Source organism: Cinclus cinclus, chromosome 16, assembly GCF_963662255.1.
Source record: "Cinclus cinclus chromosome 16, bCinCin1.1, whole genome shotgun sequence".
Classification (NCBI taxonomy): domain Eukaryota; kingdom Metazoa; phylum Chordata; class Aves; order Passeriformes; family Cinclidae; genus Cinclus; species Cinclus cinclus.
In genome coordinates, this window is record NC_085061.1 from 7,897,287 (window position 1) to 7,921,584 (window position 24,298).

A 24,298-nucleotide genomic window follows, 5' to 3' on the forward strand; every position below is an offset into this window, starting at 1 on the left:
TTATTGTGCAGAATGCTTCAGGTAATAAGCGAGACTGGTGAAAACGAAACAAAGTACAAAAATAAATAGACTTTTGTAATGGTATCGCAATTCCACACAAAATAAAATGATAAATATGTATAAATACAAAACAGCAAGTACAAAACCAAATTCTGGCACTTGTAAAGAGAAAGGCCTCATGAAAGTTAAAAAAAAAACAAACCTTGTGCTATAATGCTTTATTACACACTGGAAACATGCTTGAAGAACAAGAGGTTTAGATGTGAAACCCTAGAGAAGGGAAACATTCACTTCTACTAACACACTAAACCTATCTGTGCATCAACATATTGCCTATGCTAATAACAAATACAGCACATAAAACACCCAATAAAAACATCATTCTTTAGTGCTGCCATATCAACAGCACCTTTTGTCACCTTTTACACAGGTGACTCTTGTCACTGGAAATTCTTCCCCTCCCGAGATTTTCCATTCCTAAGCAAAGCTGGGAACTAAAACACAGCTTTGATGGCCACCGGGTGAACAAGAAAACTTGTCTCGGGCATTTTCTGTATTACAAGTGAGATTTTAAAGCACCACAGTATTTGTATGAAGGAGGTGGTTCTTCCACTGGTGTAAACTCTTACGTTTACACCATTAAGGCCCCTGGCCCCAGGCTTTCCAACAAATGGAGCAGTGTCATTCTTCAAAATGCTTGGGCAGTGTTTTTTGCCATTTTCCAAGCATGCAAATTGTAACTTAGTGCCTGGTATAAAGACTTGGTGGTAGATAAAAGCCACAGCCTGGTGCCACAGTCAAGCCAAGCCACTCATCACTGACCATGAAGGTACTGGCCTCATGCCATTGTTAATGTTCCTCTTTCGTGCTATTTACCACAATGAAATTTTCAGTTAGTCTTTTTTCTCTTACATTCATGTCAACACATTACAAAGCCTCCAAAGTTTAGTGTGTTGTATTGATACTGGGAAAGTAACAAAATATAACCTAATTTACATTCTGGCAATCTTTATGCAAATTTGCAATCTGCAAAGATTATACAAACAAGCTTTTCTCTCCAGAACTTTGTTAATATCATGTCTCAAGTTCATTAAAAGAAGGAGAATTATGCTCTCCTCAAGTTGATGGATAATATCCATGCTGGAAGACTAAGGTAAAATATGACCATGATCTTTTAATGTTAAATATTCATAAATATGAAAGTGTTGGGATTTGATTGGTATTCCCCACCTGCAGAAATCATTACTTCAGTATAAGGGCCTGTTAGATCACAGCAAAAGATAAACTGCTCAGAAAAACTGCAAGTGTCATCAATTAAATATAACATATCTGAATTACTATTACAGACTGAAATAATTAAGTCTGAAATGGTAAAACAGTTAAAATCTTACCTTCTGAAGTTTTTTGTAGACCATACACATCTCCATACTGGACAGGTGTTGTTTCCATTAAAAAATGCAGTAGATAGAGGGCAATAAAAACCCAGGGCTCTTTCAGTAAAGTGGTTTGATCTACCACACACATAAATGCACAGTTTTGGTTTGGTCAGTGTAAGTATGGCCATCAGCACAGCACTAAATCTGGGCCACATCTGTTCAGCTCAGCAGAAATGCAAAACATTTGGTAAAAGGCCTTTAGTACAGAAACTGAGCTGATCTCATTCCTACATAAAGTACATTCCAAACAGCTACTGACAAATTCACTAACTTGAAAGCTCAGCTCTGTTTAAATTAACTTTGGGGTTTTTGTTCACATTTAGCTGCTTTAACTTCATGGTATGAAACTAAATACATACCCTTGACTTACTTATGGTGGCACTCATACACAGAAATTGCAATTTAAGTAATGCAAAAAGCATATGTCAGATACTAGAATTAGAAAGTGTGAAAAAGTCACAAATTACCTTCATATTGCCCTGTGGTAGTCTTTAAATAAACAAGATTATGAATCTTTTATATATTAAGACTAGTCTGTACACAAGTTCTAACATGCAATTTTCCCACAAGCATTAGAGCTTCAAAGCAATTTCAATATGATTGTGTTAATGTGTCATCTGAAAATTGCAAAGTAGGTATATAATGTCTGAATATACATATATGTAAAGAAGATGCAACATTAAAAATCAGGGCTGAGAATGCCATCATTAAAACACAGCCATTTTATCCCAGTGAATGCTGTCTTCTTAAATTGTCACAACATTTGGCTTCTTTCTTTGGGTTCTTCCTGCATATGCTCCTAAAAATAAGTAGAAACATTACCATATTACAATTAATAGTAATGGTTTTTGAAACAGAATTATCCAACAAAAATAGCTGGAAAAAAATGAGGACTTTTTTTAAAGCAGTATTACGCATTCAGTGACTACTTTTAAAATTACAGTTTTCATAATGCTACACCCCAAAAGCCTTATGAAAACTACCTATAGGTTTTAAAGTAATGACATTTTATAGTGTTGCCTTGCTTGATAACTATTCTATCTTCTGCTACTCTAAAACAACTACAGCGCACAAGTTTTTAAAAGAACTATCGTGTAACCAAGATAGATGAGATGGCTGATAAGTTTAACTATTCCATGTATTACTTTTAAACAAATTATCAATTAAAAATATTATACAAGTTGAATACTTAAGATAACTCTTTCCTTTTGTTGGATTAATTAGAAAAAGAGACAGCTGTAGGCTCCCATATGTCAATAAGACAACCAGAATTAGAAGTACAGTATGAAAATCATCAAGCAGAGCCCTTATAAAAGGCAGGATGCTTAAGTAAAAAAATAATAAATAAACAAGTCTTTCTAGAGGGAACACATATATACAAACATATATTTAAAAATCCGTATTATACAATGCATGACACAAGTATCTTCCAGTAATGAGGGTTCAGCACTGCAGGCTGCTAAGAAGTAGCACAACTCAGCATTCCTTAGGTTCAAGCAGTTATCAAGAAAGTGCAGCAGTGTGAGCAAACATTTACATAAAGCAGTGAAAATCATATCACAGGGAGCAGAGCAGTGGGAATGGAAGACAGCCATGGAAGAGAAATGACTACCAGGCAGTAAATGGATGTGACAAAGGAAGTGCCAGTCCTTTTTAGGCTCTTTGGTTACTCTTGGTCAGAGCTGCAGTGGTTACTTACAGGTGTCCGAGGGCTACGATCAGCACAGGCCAAAGCAGCTTTGGGAATGCCCAGAGCCCTCACATCTCAACAGGCTCCCACTACACAAAAGGCATTCTCACTGGCCCAGCCCTCCCCAGTGCTGTGCTCTTCACATCACCTGGGATCTCGTAGAACAGACAACCAGGCTGACAGACATGGTGCTATTTTAGTGGTTAGCACTACCCCTTAACTCACCTCAAGTGTCCTCCAAGTTACATGAAAATCTCACACAAGTAATAGGATATTACAAAAATAACATATGAGTGTGCAAAAATCCCACAGCAATCTCGACTAAGGAATTGCAGAAGGCATATTTGAATAAAAACAGGGACAGTTCTGAAAACAATTATCACCCATCCTTTTCCAGTGGCAAGGGACAATCACATGAGGTGTGATCCTGGGACAAAGGACAGACCTGCTACTCACATGCAGCAGGTCTGAGACTTCCTCAAGTGCCAACACACTCCACAGCTCCCCACCATCTCACACAGGCTAGCTGTGCCCTCCGCTTGGCCAAATGCTGCCACCACCCAGATATTCTGTGTGCCTCCTGCCCAGTGTCTCTTTTCCAAGGGAAAGGAAACTGCCAGAGATTAATAGGTCTGTTCTAGAAGCAACCTGATCTCAACCACCTTCTGTCTCACACAATCAGACCTCATTAAATGCCCTGCCTGGCCCCACTTGCAGACTATTGATGGAACATCTTGGTCTGATTTAAACTAATAGAACTTAAAAAAAACCAACCAAACAAACTTGATTTATGAGTCTGTACTTTTCTCTTAAGCACAGAACTTTGGATTGAGGGAGTGAACACCAATAAAAAGTGAGTTTAGGATTGCCATTTGATTCCTAAACAAAATGTCTTCTTAACAGAAAAAGACAACAATCTGAGTAGTATTAAAGCTACAAAACACTTTGCAGATAGAATTTAAAACAACCATCAGCAGACAAAAGAAAAAAGGTTGAACGAGTATGTTATCATTTTCTTCTGAGGGTTTGTCTCATATCAAAGTTGAATGTATTTACAATAACTGTATCTTACTAGCCCTCCTTCCCTTTTTGCCCCTCTAATAAACACAATTTTTAACTGGTAGTCAGGAATGAACGAGGACAAGAAATTCAGTAAGACCCTATTTAACATACTGACTGACATTTCACTATTCACATTTCATCCGTATATCAAGAAAATCATATTATATTTCATAATTGCAAAATTATGCAGATTGTTTCTTTCATGCCCATGTAATAATTTCAGAATGCATTTCTATTCATTTAGTACAAGAAGCCTAACCTATCCCTGAAGGAGCACACAGAAGTGTTGTTATTGCACCACAGGAACATGTGCAATGTCCAAGCTCTACATGAGGTTACACTGTGCAACCAGAACTAACCAGCGTACAACTGGTTAGCCACATCTGCCTGAAGATCCAAGAAGGCCACTGCAGAAGGCATTCAATGACTTTCCAGGTATTTGACAAACAGCAACAAGGCAAAGAAAAATTTGGAGATCCATCCCAAAGGATTTTTTTCATTGACAAGTATGACCTGTCACAACTTTGGTAATTATTACTAAGACAAACTGGGGACTTCCTTAGCAGAGCAGCATACACTGCCAACACAGAGGAGTGCTGAATGCTTAATTGCATGTCTGGTGCCAGACACAATGTGAACACCACCGTGGTTCATTATGAGCTCAGTGTGAATTACATGATTTTGAGGATGGCATCCAAACCACAAATCAGTGCCACACCTGACCCTGACACCACCCTAATATACTACCCTTTTACAACCTCTGTAATACTGTAACTGGAGAGGTTTTGATTGTTTTGTTGTCCCTGTTCTTCAGCACACTCATATACTAGCCAGTAGCAAACTTGCAGATGAACACTTGCCTTAATGGCTACCTATGGCTCCTAAAATTATATTATTTATTTGCTGCTTTGTATTTCAGGAAGATTATTTATTATCTTTGCTAATTTTTCTGGAGTGTCACTGAGTCCAACCAAACAACTGCCATGCTGTACTTTGGTGATGACAGCACTGCCGGTAGAACTAACAACAGAAAAATAAAGGAACACACTCTGGTTGTGGTCTCTCATCACCTGCCTTTTATTTCCCCCTCTGATACTGCAGTGTTATATATGTTTATGCATACTGCCTCACTATACATCCTTCTGTGGCACTTCTTTTGACTTCACAAAGCAGGATCTGGGAAAACATCCCATTTAAACAGTGTAAAACACACTGCGTTCAAACTCACAGATACTCCCTGCCAGCATTGCTCTGGGGCAGCAATAAATAAGCATTTCCCTTATAGGAAAGGTTTGATCCTTAATACATACAGATTATTTAAAACATTATGGAAAACAGTTGAAATCCTACTGCATTACACATTTCCCTTATTAAGCCCCAAAATTCCAATTTTTTTACTTGACTTGTAGAACTCTTCTTTGAGAACAAAGTGTAATTAAGATCTTAAATAGTTTTAAAACCTATCAACCACTTCACGTTTTGATAAATCTAGGTTATCATTCAAGAAATTTAAAATCTAATTTTAAAAATAGAAATTGCGTAAGACCATTCATAGTGATTTATTAAAGGTTCAGCACTATTATCAAACCTTTTATATAAAAGGTAAACAATCAGTAATCTCTGTATGGTGGCACAGAAATACTTCACTTTCAAATTTAGGTCAGTAAGACTCAAACATGCTGTAAGATGCTACAGGAATATATAGGTATATATAGGCATATATAGGTATATATATTGTATTAGGACTGTATGCTGAGAGAACACCACTGAGGAGTCTGAAACTGTCCTTCCTGTCCTTTCAATACACTCCATTGCTGAAGATGTTTGTACAGAACTAAGAACCAAATGACATGAAGATTCTAATCTAAGTCTGTTTTGATTACTATCAGTTTCTCAACAGTTCCAATGAATATATCTGGCAATCTTTTTTGTGACTGGGCATCTGGTGAGTGAAAGCAAATGAGCTGTGCAGCACATTCTATATTCTATGTTTATAGAATTTGGAAGTGGATGGTTCAGTTACCAGAGCAGGTTTGTTTGAAGAGATAGGTTAGACTTAAGGCATAGCAAAGCAGGTGCACAAGGGAAGGAAAACAATATATTGCCAATTTATTTTCTCTAGATACTAGTAACTTATTTACTATAAGATCCAAGCACCAATTTTCTACACACCTGAAACAGCCTTGTAAGACACTCTGCTCCCTGAGGCCTTCCTTCTATTTTGCTCAACCCCATTCACTGAGGTCTTAGGGGTTCTAATTAAATATAAAAGAGTTAATGAGTCACCTGCAACAAAGTCGAAAGGCTGTATACAAAAATACAGACACTATCAAAATGTGTTTGGCATGAAAACATTTTTACAACATCCCACAGAGCCTCTTCCTGAGCACCTGTACAGTTCCTATTGATATTACTGTGGCTTACATAGACACATTAATTTGGAGAATTATGTCCCCATGAACAGGTTGAAAATCTCTATTCAAGAAACTGATTTAGTTTAGATACCATGGCAATACAGCCTACATATAAAAATACACATATTTCATTAAGTGGACAGAAAGCTTCATGGAGTGAATGTTACAAATAGAAATGTTGGAACAGTGTAAATGAAGACAATACACAAGAGGATGATAGGAATAAATATTTTCCTGCATTATAAGGTAAAATAAAGCTTCATCCCTCTCTCAAAATACTGAGAGCAGTAGTTATTTTTACTCTGAACAACAATTGTACTGTTATGTGTAAATATTATTCATCAATCACTATTCTTGCACTTTGCATTTAGTTTCATCTTTAGGCTAGAAACATGCTGTGCTCTTACCCTTGTCTGCAAAGCAGTCTATGAACTGGGGCATTCTGTCCTTGGTTTGGCTGAAGTATGCTGTTAAAACACAAACTTGGGTGAGGGCTTTTTCCCTTTAAAAATAAAAGTCTCTCAAGAAATACCAAATTATGCATCTTGTTTCACATAACAAATTCAGAAAGGCTAGCAGGTTTTGTAATGCAAATGACATGGAGGCAAAGTGGCTGGAATTAAAATTCCAGAATAGGATTACTACTTTTACTATTTAAAACAAAGAAATTAAAATGCACACACATAGATGTCCCTCAACAGTGCCTTGGGTTCTCAGTCATTGATGAGAACATACAGGAAAAAGGGCTGAATTGCTTAGAGAAGTCCTTGAAGGTTGAGCTGTATGAGTAGACAGCATGTCTTCCAAGCTTTTGGGCAAACATGGGATAAATTCTGTTTTTAAGGGATGCCAGGTATCTGATTTTTAATATAAAATAAATTATAAATGTGCAGACAGGCCTCATAAGAGAGCAGTTGTCTGCCTGAACAACACGTACTGAACACTAACTTCTGTGATCTGAGCAAACAATCACACAGTCAAGCAACAAAACCTTCCCCACAACAGAAAGCCACTTCTTTTCTGACAGCTTCCTAAAGATTAACATTATCAATAATTCCACTGCAAAGGATATTAGGGAAAGTAGTAGTGCCAAACTGAAGCTTAGTAGTGCATCTCACAGAAAAACCTTAACCTGAGCACCAAGTTTTAAAGCTATAAATAAATAACTTCTGAAGATAAAATTTCAGAATTGACTCTGAAGGAAACATATCTTTTCTAACTTAAATTGAGCTAATAAACCCTTTCCTCAGGCCATGGTAAATGAGATTTCATGAATTTTCATTATAATAGTAGCATGAATTGAGCTGATCAATGGCAAACCAACAGTACAGATCACAGAATCCATCACTGCAAGTTTCTTAAAAGCACTTTAATTCAAGTAACCATCACCCACCGGTTTTCAGGAGTTTTTTGTTTTATAATTATTTTTTTGCTTGGCATTCCCATTTCTGTAGCCCTGAAGAAAAAAAAGAATTGAAACATATTTAAATTAGCAAATCATCATCCAGTTCTTGAACAGAAACACTCAGAGAAAGCCTACAAGTGAAACTACACCTACATGTAATACTGCCAGAGCAGTCCTACAGATTATCACTTCTTTACTCAAAAGCAAGTATAACAAGTGTCCACCCTACTGTAAGGTAATGCCTGCTACCATTCCCCAGAAAAACTTTGCCAGAGAACTCTATCAAATGTCACTATTGCTAGGCACTTTTGATAGATAAAATCACTTGGGGCACTTTTTACAGTTTGCAAAATCAACCATAAACTAAGCAACCATCACTGCAATATAGTGTAAATGCACAACTTAGAACAAGCATTTTTCTCCTTATAAACAAGAAGTCTCTTAGAAGAGCAAAATACAATTAGCAAGACATCACGCACCTGGAAAGCTTTTTACTCATTTTTCCAAGCAGAGATGTCAGTTTCCAAAGAAATTGTTATTCTATAAACTTTTCTATAAGCTTCTCCTCACTATTTCCTATGTCTCCTACTCCTTCTCTTGAATTCCTTCCACCAACCCTCCCCACCCAAGGGAGAGCTGCACATACTTCATGTACTTTTTCCTGTCCAGAGATTTCTGTGTAGCTGTTGAAAGTGTCACTCGCTCTCTTGGGCTCTTCACTTTATCCTAAAAAAAAAAACAAAAAAAAAAAAACAAAAAAAAAAAAACAAAGAGGCCACAGAAGAAAGTTACCTACAAAACCATAATTAAAATTTAGATTTAAGAAACATTGTACAAGTTGAGGAAGAACCTCTTAAATGTGAAATTGCTCAGTACTTAAAGTCCTGAAACAGTTTACATTCCCTGGAATATAACTCACCATTTGCCTGAGCATCTTCTCTTTACGAACTTCACGATCGTGACGCAGAATATTCATCCTCTCTGATGCCTCCACCGTGAAAAAGATGTCATGGATGTCATACAGAGCAGCTCGCAGCTGGAAAGAATCATTAAAATGTTAATTAAATATTCAATCAAGTTTACATGCCCATGTTTTTGAACATCAAGCTCTTTTTGCTTTCAATCTAAACAAAACATTTCATAATTATGAAAAACATTTTTTGAAATCAAATAATTTTGTGTCATGCAAAAACTGGAATCTTCTCTTCTTTAAATGTTTTACTCTAAACAAAGCCACTCTCCGAGTTGTACGTATTTATGTTAAAAAAGCAGAATAGCTAAGGAACGACAGAAAAAAGGTTTAAATTGTGTCACCTGAGCCACTACTCTTTCATGAAGGGATGCATCTTGTGCTGACACACTTCCTCTTTTCAATGGGGCTTCAGACTGAAAATTTTCTATGAACTCCAGAGTATCCTGGGAAAGAAAGGAATGTAAGAGTAAGCACCAGGCATAACCCTTCATAACAAAGCAATCATTGCAAACAATACACACAGCAAACAGATTCTTTGTTTGACTTAGACATTATGACACTAAGCAATGCAACACTCAAACATGTTCATGTGCAGCCCCAAAAACTTCTGAGACTAGAAAATGCAGGATTTCATCTGTCAATGGAAGGCAGGAACAGAAACAAACAGGAGAAGCTGGCTATTACAAGAAAGCTGATCTTACTTTTACAGTTTGCTTAAGATGTTTCAGTTTTTCTGTCTGCAGGAGTCTACGAGTGAGAAATCCCTTTGCCACTGCAGTGATCTTGTCGAACTTCATTTGTATCTCTGGACTGAAAACCTTAAAAAAAAATTCAAAACCTTTTATAAAAAAATCAAGAATTATGAATTATTTATCAAATAACATCCATCAAGTAATAAACGTTTTCAAGTAAGAAGAAAAAACTGTTGAAAAAGCTTTGACTGAGCTCAAAGTACCCACCATAATTTGGCAGAAGCAATATGTTGCTATATGATTATTCTGCATATATGCATAAGAAAACAAACCTATACAGTTCTCTTATGTAATCAAAGTTGACACAGGAACAGATACTAAAATTTTCTGTTACCAGTGCCTTACAAAAACATGAGGGCCTTTTAAGAGAAAATTCTTTTTTTCCCTTACCTGAGTCCACCTGGTTTTGATCCTGTTACTTGGCCTGCATACTGAGGTTTTTATAACTCCACTACCTGATGGTCCCCAGAGATAGAATGAAGTTTCACTTGTTGAAGAAAAGGTGTTGGGTGTTGTATGAGCAAAACCTGCACAGAAAGCAGAACACACAGTTCAATACACACTTCTGCCAATGAAGTAATGCCTGTGTCTGTGGATACACTCAGCTCGGGGGTCACAGCTTTGTCTACAAGGTCAATTACAGGCAAGAAGCAAGCTGGATGTTTCTCATTGATTTCCATGCAAAATTTGCTAAACATAAGACAGAACAAAAAAATTTCACAATATTCTGGAACAGGAGAGAGGTGTTCCATCAGCTGTAGCTATATTGCCTTGCAATTAGGAACCCTTGGCAGAGCCACTCAAAACCTTCTACACAAATGTGACCACCTGGCCCACTGCTGTGCAGCTACATGGCACGAGGATAATCCTTCTGGGACAAGATGCAAATCCACATCCTCATCCTTGATCCAAGGAGGTTATTCTTAGCTTGTTTTCCTTGGATGTGCCCTAAAACAGTTACATAACAAATGCAGTAGAGGGAACAGTTTAAGGATGGCTAAACCTGAGCTAAATGCCAGTGACACAAAGATGCAACAGACTTTGTTTCACAAATGCTGTCCCCAGCTGAGGGCAGCAGCCCTCTGTGTACCCTGAGCAGCCCTAGGGCAGGAACACTGCACTTATCCACACAGTGGGGCAGCTGGCCCAGTCAGGCACTCTAGAACAAATTGTATCACAACACTTAATCTATATTCCTCCCTCCCAGTTTTACCAATGCTGGTGGAGTTTGTGTTGTGGACTGTCTCCAGCTGAGACTGCACATTTTCCAGCAAGCCACTTTCACTTTTTTTCCTCCACTCCAACTCCATCCTACTGTTAATATTCACTTTGGAAATTTCTATTTCCGTTGTAGTAACCTTCTTTCCTTTCAACTTTCTCTCCTGCTCTTCCAGTTCCTACAAAAGGAAGATTCAACCATGAGACTGTTTTTCTAACTCTGCAAAGCAACAGAATATACATTCAAACCCAACTGCTTCCTGACAAACTTCCATGCAACACAAAACCTTTGCATACAACTTTTCCTGTTGACGTTACCTTCTGCAACTTCTCCTGTTCTCTCTCTTGTTCAGCTATCAGAATTGATAGCTGTTGTGCATGCTGTTCTTCTAGTCTCTTTCTCATTTCTTCAAAGGCCAGCATTTTTGTTTTTAAAATATCTTCTGAGAAAATACATAACAAAGAATCAAGTATTAAGTATCTTCTACATGATCTTTGCCATCCATCCTTTATCAGAGGTAATTTACATCATCAGTAAAAAATAAAAAAATATGTATTTGATACCAGGTTTACTTGATATCAAGTTCCCACTATGTATTGCACAGAACCCCATCATTTACTAGTCCTTCAAAATATTCACATGTTCGTATTTGTGAACTGAACTTGTGAATGGAACGGCAGTAACACCAAAAGCCTGTATTAAAACAGGGTCATGGAAAATACAGCTCTAAGAGCTGTTACACTAGCTGGAGTGAATTAACATTATTTATGCCACCTCAGCCTCATTTAGTAGAGACACACACAGGAGTAACAGAGTCTTGAATTTGAAGAAAATACCTATATGGGTTTTTTTAAATTTACATGGAATATTTTTCTTTTAGTTATTATTTAGACCTTGTAGTGTAAGACAATTTTCTTAGTAAAACTAAATTCCAACTTCTAGATTGAAATGGGAAATCAGTTTTGTCAAAATTAAATTAGAGAAATGAGACTTCCGAAAAGAAACACCAATGACTAATGATCACTGGGGTTTTTTCTAAAAGATTTATAAACTGAGAAGTAACTCCCAAGCATAGGAAATCTTTTACCTTTCGCCATATTTTCAAGGACTGCATTATTGGCAATGTAAACTGATCCCACAGGATATTTCTGTTCTTGCAACCACTGCTTCTCTTGTTCTTCCACTGCAACTCCTAGAACACAGGAACTGTTTTCTTTTTGGCAGTTGTCGGTGTCCAAATCAAGTCTACGTTTTACCTTTTCAAAATTTTCTGGGAACTGCTCATTTGCTGAGGAAACACTTGGAGTATTATCCATCTGCTGTCGCATATTCTTGCCCTGCATTAGTAGTGGAGATGGATTTTCCACATCATATGATTTATTGAGTTCCACTGGAGAATTACATTTAGTGTTTTCTGGCAAAGTAGCTGGTTTCATTTCATTCCCAGCCAGGACCTTCTGTGTCACTGCAGACTGACTGATGGCAAGGGACTCATTCACTTTTGGAGGCGCCATACTAGTACTGCTCTCTACTTTATATGGCCCTCTGCTATGGTCCATCACCACCTGTCTTTCCACCATAGCTGACACTGTTCCTCTGCTTTCAAAGAGCCCCAAGGAATGGCGGTTTGGTTTGGCAGCCCCCAACCCATCACAAGGGCCCAAGGAATTCCTGCTGACACCAGGAACTCTGCCAGGGCAAACTGTGGTGAAATCCACCATGAACTTCGGCACAGATTCAGACACGTTGTTTTTATCTGCAATATCCTGCATGATTAAATCCATTGCTCTACCCTTGCCTTTAGGACTTAACTCGTAAGCATTCACAGGGTTGTTTATAATGATGTGTCCCATGGATAAAGGTCTTGGGCGCCGTCGGTGCATTTTAGGGCTCATGCTTGGCTCTGGGCTTGGCAATTTGGCATAAGAGCTTGTGAGGCTCCTGAGAGTGCTCTTGTCACGCTCAAACACTGAATTCTTTTTCAACTCCTCATCTGAATCTGAATCCACCAAAGGGGGTGTTCCAACTCTCATAGGTATGTCTACTTTAGAAAAACTGGATAAAGTGGATATACTTGTGTTATTTGTATGAATAGAAGCACCTTGGAGAAGGGTATTTGATTTATTAAGACTGGGTTTATCAAGCATCTGAGCAGTGCAACTTCTGCCCATAAACTTTGCCCTCTCTTTCACAGAGTCAGTTGTTTTAACACCATCATTTTCTTTATCCGAATGACTTTCACTCGTACTCCTCTTTGAATTGCTTTTTGAGGTACGCTTGCTTTGCTCTTTCTCTATGTACTCCCTAGACTTCTTTATCAGGTTCTGAAGACTCATTACACATGGATCTTGGACATCTTCATCCGATGGTGACCCCACTCGTCCCTCCTGCTTCTGCAGAGCGTGAGATGGGAGCTTGTTACACACCTTGTCAGGAGATGCGGCCCTCGGACACGGCGCGTCTTCTGAGAAGAGACTCTCACCTGGCTTTGAAGAAACATTTTCTTCTGTTGCTTTAACTACTTCTGTCACACTTGATGTCATGTGTGATACATGCCCTGCACTATCTGATGGTCTAAGTTCTGGTGTCTTCCCCAGCTCCATGGAACCGTGTTCTTCAGGAGAATATGCTGAATTGACATCTGATAGAGCTGTGCAGTCAGTCAAAGCCTTTGAATCCAAATCAGGGCAAGAACTCTCAGCCTTCGATGTGTTCATGTCACTCATACTAAGTCCTTTCTTCATCTGTAAATTAAAATTTTTAAAAATGACAGATTTTCAATGAAATCTCAGATCCCTGCAAACTTTACTTGAATTTTAAAAAAAAATTAAAACACAACTTTATTTAAGTGAGAATTATGTGTTACTTCTAGCCAGCATTTATTTAAAAGGATTTTCATACTACAGTTATCCTATGTCCTGCATCTCAGTTATTAAAAGGACACATTAGGGGGGAAAAAAAAAAAAAAACTTACATTATTTTTGTATTGAACATACTTACCTGTTCTGCAGGTCAAGCCCCAAGCCAGCTGACTGTTGCCACACACATTCAGTAAACAATGCAAACTACAAAGTGTTGTTTGCCACCTTGGTAACTCAACAAACTCAGTATTAACCGTTCAAGCAGCAGTTTAATCTAAAGGCTGTATTACAGCTTCCAAAGACTTACAATGACTCCTAGATTAGATGTATTTAGTAATCTCTTAAATTAAAGCCTTGCCTAAATTGATCACTGAAGCAGCAAACAAAAAGAATAGTTGCAGTAAAATTTTAAAGCACACAACAGAATTTCAAGTTGTTGTGAAGGTAATTTTAATTCTGTAATCATAAAGTTGAATACAGATTATTTTATGAGTAAGCCATAAGATTGAAAATAAAGCAGCTCTAACACAAGGGAGTTGGTCGCTTGTTTTAACAACCTAGTTGTTTCCAACACTTACAAAAGAAGCAGTGAGCTCTGTCTTTTGCATATAGCAAAAGGAGTGAAAAGCAAGTCCCATGCACTACAATAAGCATCAGTAAATAATCAATTATCAGGACACACAGCATGAAATACTAGCAAAAGCTGGTTCTGGAGAGTTAGCTGCTATTCATTTCATTTTTATGTCAGGGAATACTTAAACCCCTACACATTCTCTAAATATCTATAAGCAGTGGTTTTCTATAAATCTGTGAGGCAGCTTTGGACTAACACTACCTGGACATTCTCTACGATCTCCTGAACACGATTCAATAAAGCTTTTTTCTGGGACTTCCATTTCCTGGTCTCTAGCTCCAGTGCTTTCTCCTTATACTGCTGTATTTCCTTTTTCTTTTCAAGACTAAGCTGCAAAACAGAGAGAAAGAAACATGTTTTATATCACTAAATGCAAATTTCAATACAGAACTACAGAAATAAATTTAAAAGAAAAGCAACAGAACAAAACAATTAGAGGAACAGAAATCACCTGAGATTTTGCTCACATGTTAAATGCCAGCTTCTTCTCAACCAATCTTTTAAGGGAAGGTGTACAAAATGCCTTCTTGGCACACATGCAAATGAACATGAATTTAAAACACCATTTACAAAGTTCTCCATGAACATTGCATGCTACGATATCAATCTGACACAGGATTCAGACATTTTTTCTAAAAGCCCTTACAATATTCTTCGTTTACAAATGCATGGATAAGACAATATATCTGCAATTTATAGCTGTATCATGATTTTTGGACATTGTTGTTAGAGACTCTCTCCCTCTTCTTCCCATCACTGAAACAAGGAAGTCAGCTGCAGTATTGCAGAAACTACCAACAGGCTTCAGCTTAGCTGTTTGCATTAGCACAGAATGACTTAACATAATTGATGAGCCTGTGGAATACATTAGAGGTAGATGCAAACACATGCAAAAAAAAATTTCCTTTAAAGCTTTTTAACTACCTCAGTATTTCTTATTAGCATTTTTTACACTAACTAATGAAACTAACTCACATGTTCAATATTTGAAATGTCAATATGATTTTACATGAAGCCCTGCAGTAATATTATTGAAAACTATCAACATTTGTGCTCCCTTTAAGATAACTTCTAAAACTGAAAGGAAATGTAGTCAGTGTGATGGGGTAAAATGTACATTTTATCCCTTACTTTGTAAGATTAAGGCTAGGAATGCCTAGAATACACCAAGCAGCACATCAGACAACAGCTCACACAGAGACCTTTAGTATAAACATTGTACATGCACATCAAAGCCAGTGCCAATAGCATGGTTAGCACACCAGGGAGGAAAAGGGGTAAAAAAGGCCTTACCAGAGGGGAAAGCACAGGGACTCCGCAGAACTGAATGAGAGACACATTTTTGTTCTGAATGGTCAAAGAGGTTTCTCCTTTTGTTGTCTCTTCTTGGATTCTGGAAAGATGCTTCCTACAGAATATTTCATAGTCCTCCATCTTCATGTTATCTAAGCTGCAAAGAATAAAAACATTATTCTCTCATGTACTTCCAAGATGCTGAAGGGAAAACAAAATCACCACTAATTCTGTGTCACTGTGTTTTAGGAAAGCAAATTCTACATTAGAAAACTGAATTAAGTTTCTCTTCTTCCTATCATTAACTAAGCATGCAAAACTCTTCTTTCTTTTCTCCTATGAAAGAAGAATCTGCATATATGAGCAAAAATGATGATCACAAGTATACAGAGAAGAAAGCAAGCACTGAGATAATCAGGATTTACAAAACTGCACCTTCTATAGATAATTTCCATCAAAGACCAAACCTTTGAGGTCTTCCACAACGAAACAGATTCTATCAAGTGGTTAAAAAAAACCCAAAACAACAGGCCATACAGAATTGCAGCCCAATCGGATTTAACAAAATAAAAAGCCTTTACAAGTTTAGGGGGCTGAGAGGAATTTGCGTCACACTCCCATGAACTTCCATCTCGACACATCCCCGTATGACAGACGCCAATACTAACACCACAAAAAATTAATTTAAAAATTAATTTAAAAACATTTAAAAAAACCAAAACAAATTTGCAGCCTTGTCTCTTTAAAAGCGCCCAATATCTGAAATATCTGTCACTGCCGGTCCCCACCGCACCGCCTGGCAAGGCCCGACAACGCTTTGTTTCCTCGCACGCCGCTTCGGCCGATTCCTGCCGGCCCGCTCCGGGGCACCGAGCCCGCCGCAGGCCGGGGCCGATGCATCGCCTCCCCGGGTCCCGGCGCTCCCCACCACGGGCCCGGGCCCCGGCCCCGGCCCCGGCCCCAACCCCGGCCCCAACCCCGGCCCCGGTACCTGCTCGGAGCGGCGCTGCCCCAACGCTCCCGGTAACCGCCGCGCCAGCGGCCCAGCGCCCCGCCCCGCCCCGCCGCTCCGCCCCCGCCGCCTGCCCCGCTCCCCGCTCCCCGCGCCCACCGACACGCTCCTGGCGGCACTGGGGGCTGTCACCGCCTCCGCACACAACCCCGGGACAGCTCTGCCGTGTCTAGGCGAGCGCCCAGCAAAGGCAGCCCCGGCTCCGCGAGATGAGAGAGCGTGGAGCGCCATTCCGGAGCAACGATTTCCGGCCATTTCCACCCATAGCTCTCTCAGAAAAGTTCCCCTGTTAGCACGGGTGTGCTTTGTTCTGCTTCGTCCCCTTCCACATCACGCGGCTGTGCAGTCCTTGCGTAGTCAGGACCACAAATGTGCCGCCGCGGGTTTCAGTTTCAGCGAGCACGCTGTGATAAGAAAGATAAACATGCGCACCTGTTGGCACGCTCTGTGAGGACAGCATCCACAAGGACAGCGCCTGTGAGGGCACCACCACAGACATCCTGTCCCTCCGCCCCGGGAGGCAGCTGCTGCCGGTCCAGCCAGTCCAGGAGCAGGTAACACTCATCTGTCAGGCAGCTCAGGTGGAAGGAAAATCCACACTTGTTTTCCAGCACTTGGCCCAGGTATAATTAATTTAAATATATGGAAGCATCTAATTCCTAGTATTTAGAGCTATTAAAGCTGTTATTCTTGTTTCAAAAAACAACTTCATCGTCTTTACCTCTTTAACAATCATTGAGGACTTTTTTTAAATCTTCATCTTTAATCTTAACAAATGCTGTTGTTTATTAAAAGGTTTTTTTTAAAATATGTTAGACATTTAATTAGCCAGTCCATTATTTGTTGTATATCTGCATATGCATCTCTGATTTTTCTTCAGCTACACCTGGCAGAGTATCTGCCACAAACCCACTGACAGAGTATCTGAGATGCTCAGAACCAGCTAGGACACTATATGACAAATATTCACCTCAGCAACTAAATAAAGGAAAAAACAAAAACAACCACACAAAAAACAACCCACCTCAACAGTTGAGAAGATTGCCTTGTGCCTGTTCTACCTCTACCTCTAGTTGGTCAGAGCTCCGTATTGGAAAGTCAATTTCTTCCCATCCTTCTCACAGACACCAAAAAGGTCAAAACCCTCACTTACGTTAACACAAACTGCTAGTTCCTCGGCTTTGCAATTCCGCTTCTAGACCAAACATGCCCAGCTTCTCCAGCCTTCACTTATCCGGCTGTGCTCGTGCCCTGCTGCTCATCGCTCCGGATTCTTGGCGGGTGCTCACGCAGGGAGCCAGGGCCGCGGTCCTGCAGCAGCAGCCGGCCCCGTCCGGGCGGGAGGCACCGCCGGCCCCTCCCGCGGCTCCGGGCCCGGCCCGTGGGCAGGCACGGCTGCACGGACAGCTACACAAAACATACAATATGTAACGTTGTATATAACAAACCCTGCAATTAGTTGGAAAATAATCACTATGGATGTTATGTTTCTAATTAGCCAGGTGACATAACTGCGGAAAGCCCTCAACACTCTCTATACACACGGGTGGTCTGCGACTCCCTGGACAGCGCTACCTTTCCTTCCATTACCTTCCTACCTTCCTTCCATTTCCTTCCAGCACGCCTCACTTTTATCCTCACTATGTTCTGTCAGGAACAGCTCCTCTTTCCCTCAGTGCCACATGTTTGAACAGGAACAACTCCTATTTCCCTCAGTGCCCCATGTTCTATCGGGAACAGCCCCTGTTTCCCTCAGTGCCGCTTGTTTTATCGGGTTACATCCCGTTTTCCCGCAGAGCCTCTCCCGGCGTTACCTGAGGGAGTGCTCGGGGCCCGGGCCCGCCCTCAGCGCGGCCGGGAGGAGCGGGGCGGGCACTGCTGGCGCTGATTGGCTGCTGCGGCTGCCTGTCGGGTGCTGATTGGCTGCTGTGGATGACAGCCGGGTGCTGATTGGCTGCTGTGGCTGACAGCGGGTGCTGATTGGCTGGCTGATAGCACCGCCGTTGCCCTCGGCGTGGGGAGAGGCGGTGGCCGCGGTTCTGGCCCGGTCGTGACTCTGGCCCCGGCCCCGGCCCCGGCCCCGGCCCCGGCCCCGGCCCCGGCCCCGGCATGCTGTGCCACGGGGAGGGCCTGCTGAGCTCCCTGACGGCGCTCATGGCGCTGGCGCTGGCGCTGAGCCGCAGCCCGGCGCTGGCCTGCCTGCTGCCGGCTGGGCTCTACCTGGCGCTGCACCTCTTGGCCCTGGAGCCGGCGGCGCCCCAGAGCGCTCAGTGCGTCCTGCGGCCCCGCGGCGGCGCCGCCCGCATCGCGCACCGCGGCGGCGCGCACGACGCTCCCGAGAACACGCTGGCGGCCATCCGACAGGTCAGCACGGCCCGGGGCTGGCGGGGCACGGGCTCAGCCTGGGGGGCTGCTGGGCTGTGCCTCATAATCCGCCCTTCCAGCGCCAAGCCCCTCCTCACCGTGAGGAACTCCGGCTGTTCTTCTGATAGCTGCTGGAGGCTATGTGGGTGGTTGATCTTTCATCCCAAAGGGAACTTCGGATCAGGTCTGAATCTTGTGGGAGCTGTTATAGCCTTGGTGTTGATGGACATTTCAGCAGTGCAGCGATAATGAAATATTTTGTTGATGTAGCAACAGCGCACAGAGACGGGACTCAGTAAGAGGCTGTTTGTTTTTTTAAACCTTGAAGATCTGTGATGAGAATCCAAAGTTTGGGGAAAATCTGGTACCAGAACTTCACTGTCTGCAGCCCTGCCATGATTTACTGCTGCCTCATCTGCAAAGCGTCGAGGCACAGCCAGGGTTCACAGTCTCTTTCTTAGAATCATTAGAAAGAGTGTTTATCAGTCTCTGGAATGTGTTTCTGTGAGATTGAGATGTTGTTGTTCTGAGGATCTCTTACCTTTACGTGAGACAGGACTCTTAGTCCTGATAAATTCTGAAGCTGCACAATCTTTAGGTAGCGGACACCTGTAGGTAACCTCTAGTGCATACCCGGTTTTTGTCTTTCTGGTGCATTGTCCCTTTTCCCAGGAGGGCATTTGTCCTTCAGAGCAATTGGTGGTGTTAGCACTTCACTCACGTGTTTTTGTGAAGAGTTGTTGGGAAAGATCCAGGGCAGGAAGAGGGTATATGAAATGTTCTAAGGCAGCCTGGCTGCTTCTTGCTCTCTGATAAGGCCATTCTTTAGAGAGAAGCAGGGATTTGTCTGCATCCATCTACTGCTTGGTACACACATGGTAAACAGTGTTGACTAAGTGTTGAAGAGTAGGGTATGTGAACTGTAGACATTCACTTCTCTTGTCTCTTAGAAAATACCCTAATTTAAGGACTCCAGGATTATTAAATCAGAAGGAGAGAACAGGATTATTTTCTGCATTTTTATACTGAAACGGTTCCAGTCCTGGGACTGAGGCAGAATCATTAAGGTTTAAGCTGTGAAATAGATTAGATGGTTCAGTTGATCTATGAATGCTCCAACAATGACCTGGATAAAACCTGCTTTGTTCTGCAGATGAAGACTACTGAAAAGTACATTAATATTTTTTTTTACCAAAATACAAGCTAATTATAGCTGTACCTCTGTCAGATCTATAAAGCTATCTCTTTTGTTGTGTATGCTATTTTTTTTTTAAGGCAGCTGAGAATGGAGCAACGGGTGTGGAGCTGGATCTTGAATTTAGTGCAGATGGTGTCCCCATTCTCATGCATGATGACACGGTGGAAAGGACAACTGATGGGGCTGGGAGACTTCAAGACCTGACTTTTGAGGAAATCAGGAAGCTTAATCCATCTGCAAAACACAGGCTACGGTAAATGCACTATTCTGAAATTATGCTGTCAGGAGTGGAAAAATAATTCTTGGTGAACAGAATTATCGATTTTCAAAGTCATTGATTATCAGTCTATTTTGATGAAAAAATATTTAAATTTAAAACTTAGTCCTATATACTGCTTCTGATTTGATTTTAGAGGCATATGAGACTATCTCTCCTTACCCATCAGTACATTAGGAACAGTGAAATAGAGTCAAGATAAACTGGCTTTTGAGGACAAAATCCACAGGCATCTAATGTGAAACAGGTCAATCTCTGCATAAGCTTGTCCTAAATTGACTTAAGGATACTAAAGATCCCAGGACATTGGGATCTTCACGTTATGTCAGAACTGGCTAGAGGAATTACTTCTAAGATTAATTTTATTCACATGTATTTCTGGACTGATTGTGTTTTGGGAATTCTACCCATAAGGTTTATATTGTTGAATAGGAGCTGTACTAATTTTGGGTGGTCTCACTGTGATCCTAGTGTCTGATTGGGTCCTTCTTAAGTGTATGCAGGGGAAAATATTTTTATACATTAGTAAGAATTTGATAACAATGCGACTTCTGCAGTATCATAAGTGAGTCCATTTCAGAGGAAGAACTCATAATGCATACTCCTGAGACACTGCATTGAGGAATTCCAGAGCTGCAAATGTGCCACCTGTGAGTGTGTGGCAGAAAAACTATCTTCCCTGTCTCGCTGGGAAGGTGATCACCTGGGCCACACAGTGGGAATTTCCACAGGCAGTGACTGCTGAGCAGCTGCTGCTCACTGTTAGGAATTAATGAACTGTCACCTCATCAGGAATGATTTATTGATGGGTGAAGCTGCTTCTGCTGAATCCTCAGCTTGTCTTGCCTGTTCTGCCAGGATCTGCATTTCTGGCTCAGGTCTGGGGAGTGCAGTAGGAACAGGAGGAAGGCAGCAGTTGGGATTGGAAGCTTATTTGTGGGAGTTGGGGAAGGAGGTGAAGAGCTGGGGTTGGAGTTTTGGGGTGGGACACAGGGCCAGTGAGTACTGGATCCCATCTCCAGTACCAGTGCAGCAGCAAGCTGTGTTGAATCATCCCTGTGTGGTTGGCAATATGCAGCTCATGTGTGTGCATGTGTGTTGACTGCATTCCAATGGGTTCTCTGTTTTTGCAGGAACCAATTCCAAGATGAAAAGGTACCAACTCTGAGAGAAGCTGTTGTGGAATCTATGCATCACAATCTTACAATCTACTTTGATGTCAAAGGCCATGCAAATCAGGTACTGCTTATTGCAGTATGGCAGCTCCCCTCACCCCTTCTTTGGGTTTCTGACCTGCTTTTGTGTTGGTCTCAAACTGGTCCCTGTGGTACAGTCCCTTCTTTAACACGAGCCCAGGTCTGCTGCTCATGTCACCCAAATCTGTCCTGGGAAGCTGCAACTTAAAATTGGCACAAGGCTTGTGCAAGTTTTGCACTCAGCTCACAGCACTGCTGTGAAACAGAGCAAAGGGAATTCCCTGCTGTGCTGTGCTGTGCTGTGCTGTGCTAAGTCAGAACCTCATCTTCAGCCTCCAGCAAGGGATCTATAATTAACATTACTGAAGGCAGATGCAAATGATCCATCGCTAACATTTTATATAAATTAATTTTTTTCTTTAGCCTAGCAAAATATAGGAATAAATTATTTTCTTCTTGAACTAAATCCTAGGTAGTACTAAAAAATTATATCCACAGCATATTTAAGGGTATTTCAAGCATTGAGAATCCCACTCATTGTCGTAAATAGAGTAACGAACAGAAATTCTTTTGCAAAAAACCAAAAAGTCATTTCTGTGTTAATGCTATAAACAAGATGCTGTTTTTCTTCTTCTCCATTTCTATTTCAATCTTGCAACACAACAGGGAAGTGTTTTTAAGATTATTCTAAAATGACTTTGCAGTGTAAATTAAATATGAGTGTATGTATAACTTTTCTGTGTGTCTCACATTGCAGGCAGTTGATGCTCTGAAACAACTCTACCAAGAATTTCCACAGTTGTATAACAGCAGCATAGTCTGTTCTTTCATGCCGGATGTTGTTTATAAGGTGACGTTTCCTAAAAGTTATTTTTACATTTTTTTAGTCCTGTCTGGGAATTTCAACATGGTATTAAACTCCCAATTCCAGGTTACTTTTGGGCCGTTCAGATTCCTAAGGCTTTTAAAAACAAATGAAGCATAATGCATAATCTTACTGGATTGCTCTACTCATTAGATGCAAATAGGAATCTACAGCAATTCCCTCCTTTACGAAAGCAGTGCAGACAAATGTACATTGCTCTTCTTTGTGTCTAGCCAGGTATCTGTGTGCAAGGTACCTGCTAAATAAATCTCTTACTCTAGATTACTCCTAAAACTCTTTCCTTATTGCCAAGTCTACTTACTTTTTTCCCCCCATTATATACATTGCTTGACTGCTGTGTAATTTCTTTAACAGAAGAGGTGGTGCTTATTCAGTATGATTTGAAGAAAAAAAACCCCTATAAAATATCATAAACATCTTTCTAAAAGAGTTACAAAAGGATCTGGAGGGGAAGGGCAGAAGGATTCTGATAAGAGTGATAAATGCAAGCTAGGACTTCATATCTAATCTCTCAAAATTGTATTTAATGAAGCTGAGCTTTTGTATGAATTACAGTCTTTTCTCCTTGGTCTTTCAGATGAGACAAGCTGACAGAAATGTTGTGACAGCACTGACACACAGGCCTTGGCAGTTGAGTCACTTGGGAGATGGGACACCCCGATTCAATTCCTTCTGGAAGCATTTCTTGTACATGGTGATGGATGTCATTCTGGACTGGAGCCTCCACAGTTTCTTGTGGCGATTGTGTGGGGTTTCAGCTTTCCTCATACAGAAAAATTTTGTTTCTCAGTAAGTGTTAAAGTTTGCTTATATATCGGGAGATCCTCTCTTCTCTTAGTATACAGGGTGCAGTTAACACAGTATGTTCCGTTTGGTGTTGGATAAGGTGTCTTGATAATTTCTTTACTCTGCAATATTTTTGATTTTAAGCCTCTATCTTTTTTATCTGAATTTTTAACTTCTCTTAGAGGCTTAATTCTGTTTAATCTCAAAGAGAAAAAGTATTTGTTGCTTTTGCCTCTTTACAATAAGGAAACACAAAAAGATGATGCTGCAGAGGGTGACACACTATTGTACCTTGATGTGATGCTGATGCAAGACCAAAACTCAGCTGTAGCCTCAACACTCTGCCTTAACTCTGTGTGGTGTCAGGCTCCTCTCAGGGTGTCTCTGTTCCTTGCAGGGACTATGTGAGGCACTGGTCTTCCAGAGGAATTCAAGTGGTTGCCTGGACAGTGAACACGTTTGCAGAGAAAAGCTACTATGAAAGTGTCCTTGACTGCAGCTACATCACCGACAGCCTGGTGGAGGACTGTGACCCTCACTACTGACCCAGCCCCACCACACTGCCCTCCAGGGGCATCCAGCAGTGCTGATAGAATGCTGAGGAGAGCTCTGGGAAACACAGAGCAGTTGGCTTCTGCCTGTGCTCACATCTCACATGCAGGAACCCTCTGGTGCACTGACCAAAGCTGTGGTGCAGCCACACACAGTCTGAGGGAAGCACTGTAATGTGAAAGAATCAAATTTGACAACCCCCTTGGGCCATATCTTGTCTGTGCAGGTGGCTTTATAATTCTCTGGTTGTTCCTTGGCTTTGTTTAAATTTTGGTTCTAAATTTTTAT

At 40.9% G+C, this 24,298-nt stretch overlaps 2 protein-coding genes across 3 annotated transcripts; one reads left to right on the forward strand and one right to left on the reverse strand.

Annotated features, from left to right (window-relative positions):
* Nucleotide 1: 1 nt before the first annotated feature.
* Nucleotides 2-16,756, reverse strand: CCP110 (centriolar coiled-coil protein 110). Of its 2 annotated transcripts, XM_062503263.1 has the most exons (15): nt 16,731-16,756; nt 15,740-15,896; nt 14,648-14,776; nt 12,039-13,695; nt 11,269-11,393; nt 10,946-11,129; nt 10,123-10,259; nt 9,682-9,798; nt 9,322-9,423; nt 8,927-9,043; nt 8,654-8,733; nt 7,996-8,058; nt 7,010-7,069; nt 6,361-6,443; nt 2-2,235 (listed from the first exon to the last, which is right to left on the reverse strand). In XM_062503263.1, the coding sequence occupies exons 2-15, from the start codon at nt 15,884-15,886 to the stop codon at nt 2,183-2,185; spliced, it is 3,054 nt and encodes a 1,017-aa protein (XP_062359247.1). In that variant the 5' UTR covers nt 15,887-15,896; nt 16,731-16,756; the 3' UTR covers nt 2-2,182. The 2 variants fall into 2 exon arrangements, with proteins under 2 accessions (XP_062359247.1, XP_062359248.1); XM_062503264.1 differs by lacking the exons at nt 14,648-14,776; nt 15,740-15,896; nt 16,731-16,756 and having other exon boundaries at nt 12,039-13,344; nt 13,434-13,586.
* A 2,104-nt stretch (nt 16,757-18,860) lies between these two features.
* Nucleotides 18,861-24,235, forward strand: GDE1 (glycerophosphodiester phosphodiesterase 1). The gene is made up of 6 exons (XM_062503694.1): nt 18,861-19,115; nt 20,391-20,566; nt 21,724-21,829; nt 22,544-22,636; nt 23,250-23,461; nt 23,856-24,235. The coding sequence occupies exons 1-6, from the start codon at nt 18,861-18,863 to the stop codon at nt 24,001-24,003; spliced, it is 990 nt and encodes a 329-aa protein (XP_062359678.1). The 3' UTR covers nt 24,004-24,235.
* Nucleotides 24,236-24,298: the final 63 nt, after the last annotated feature.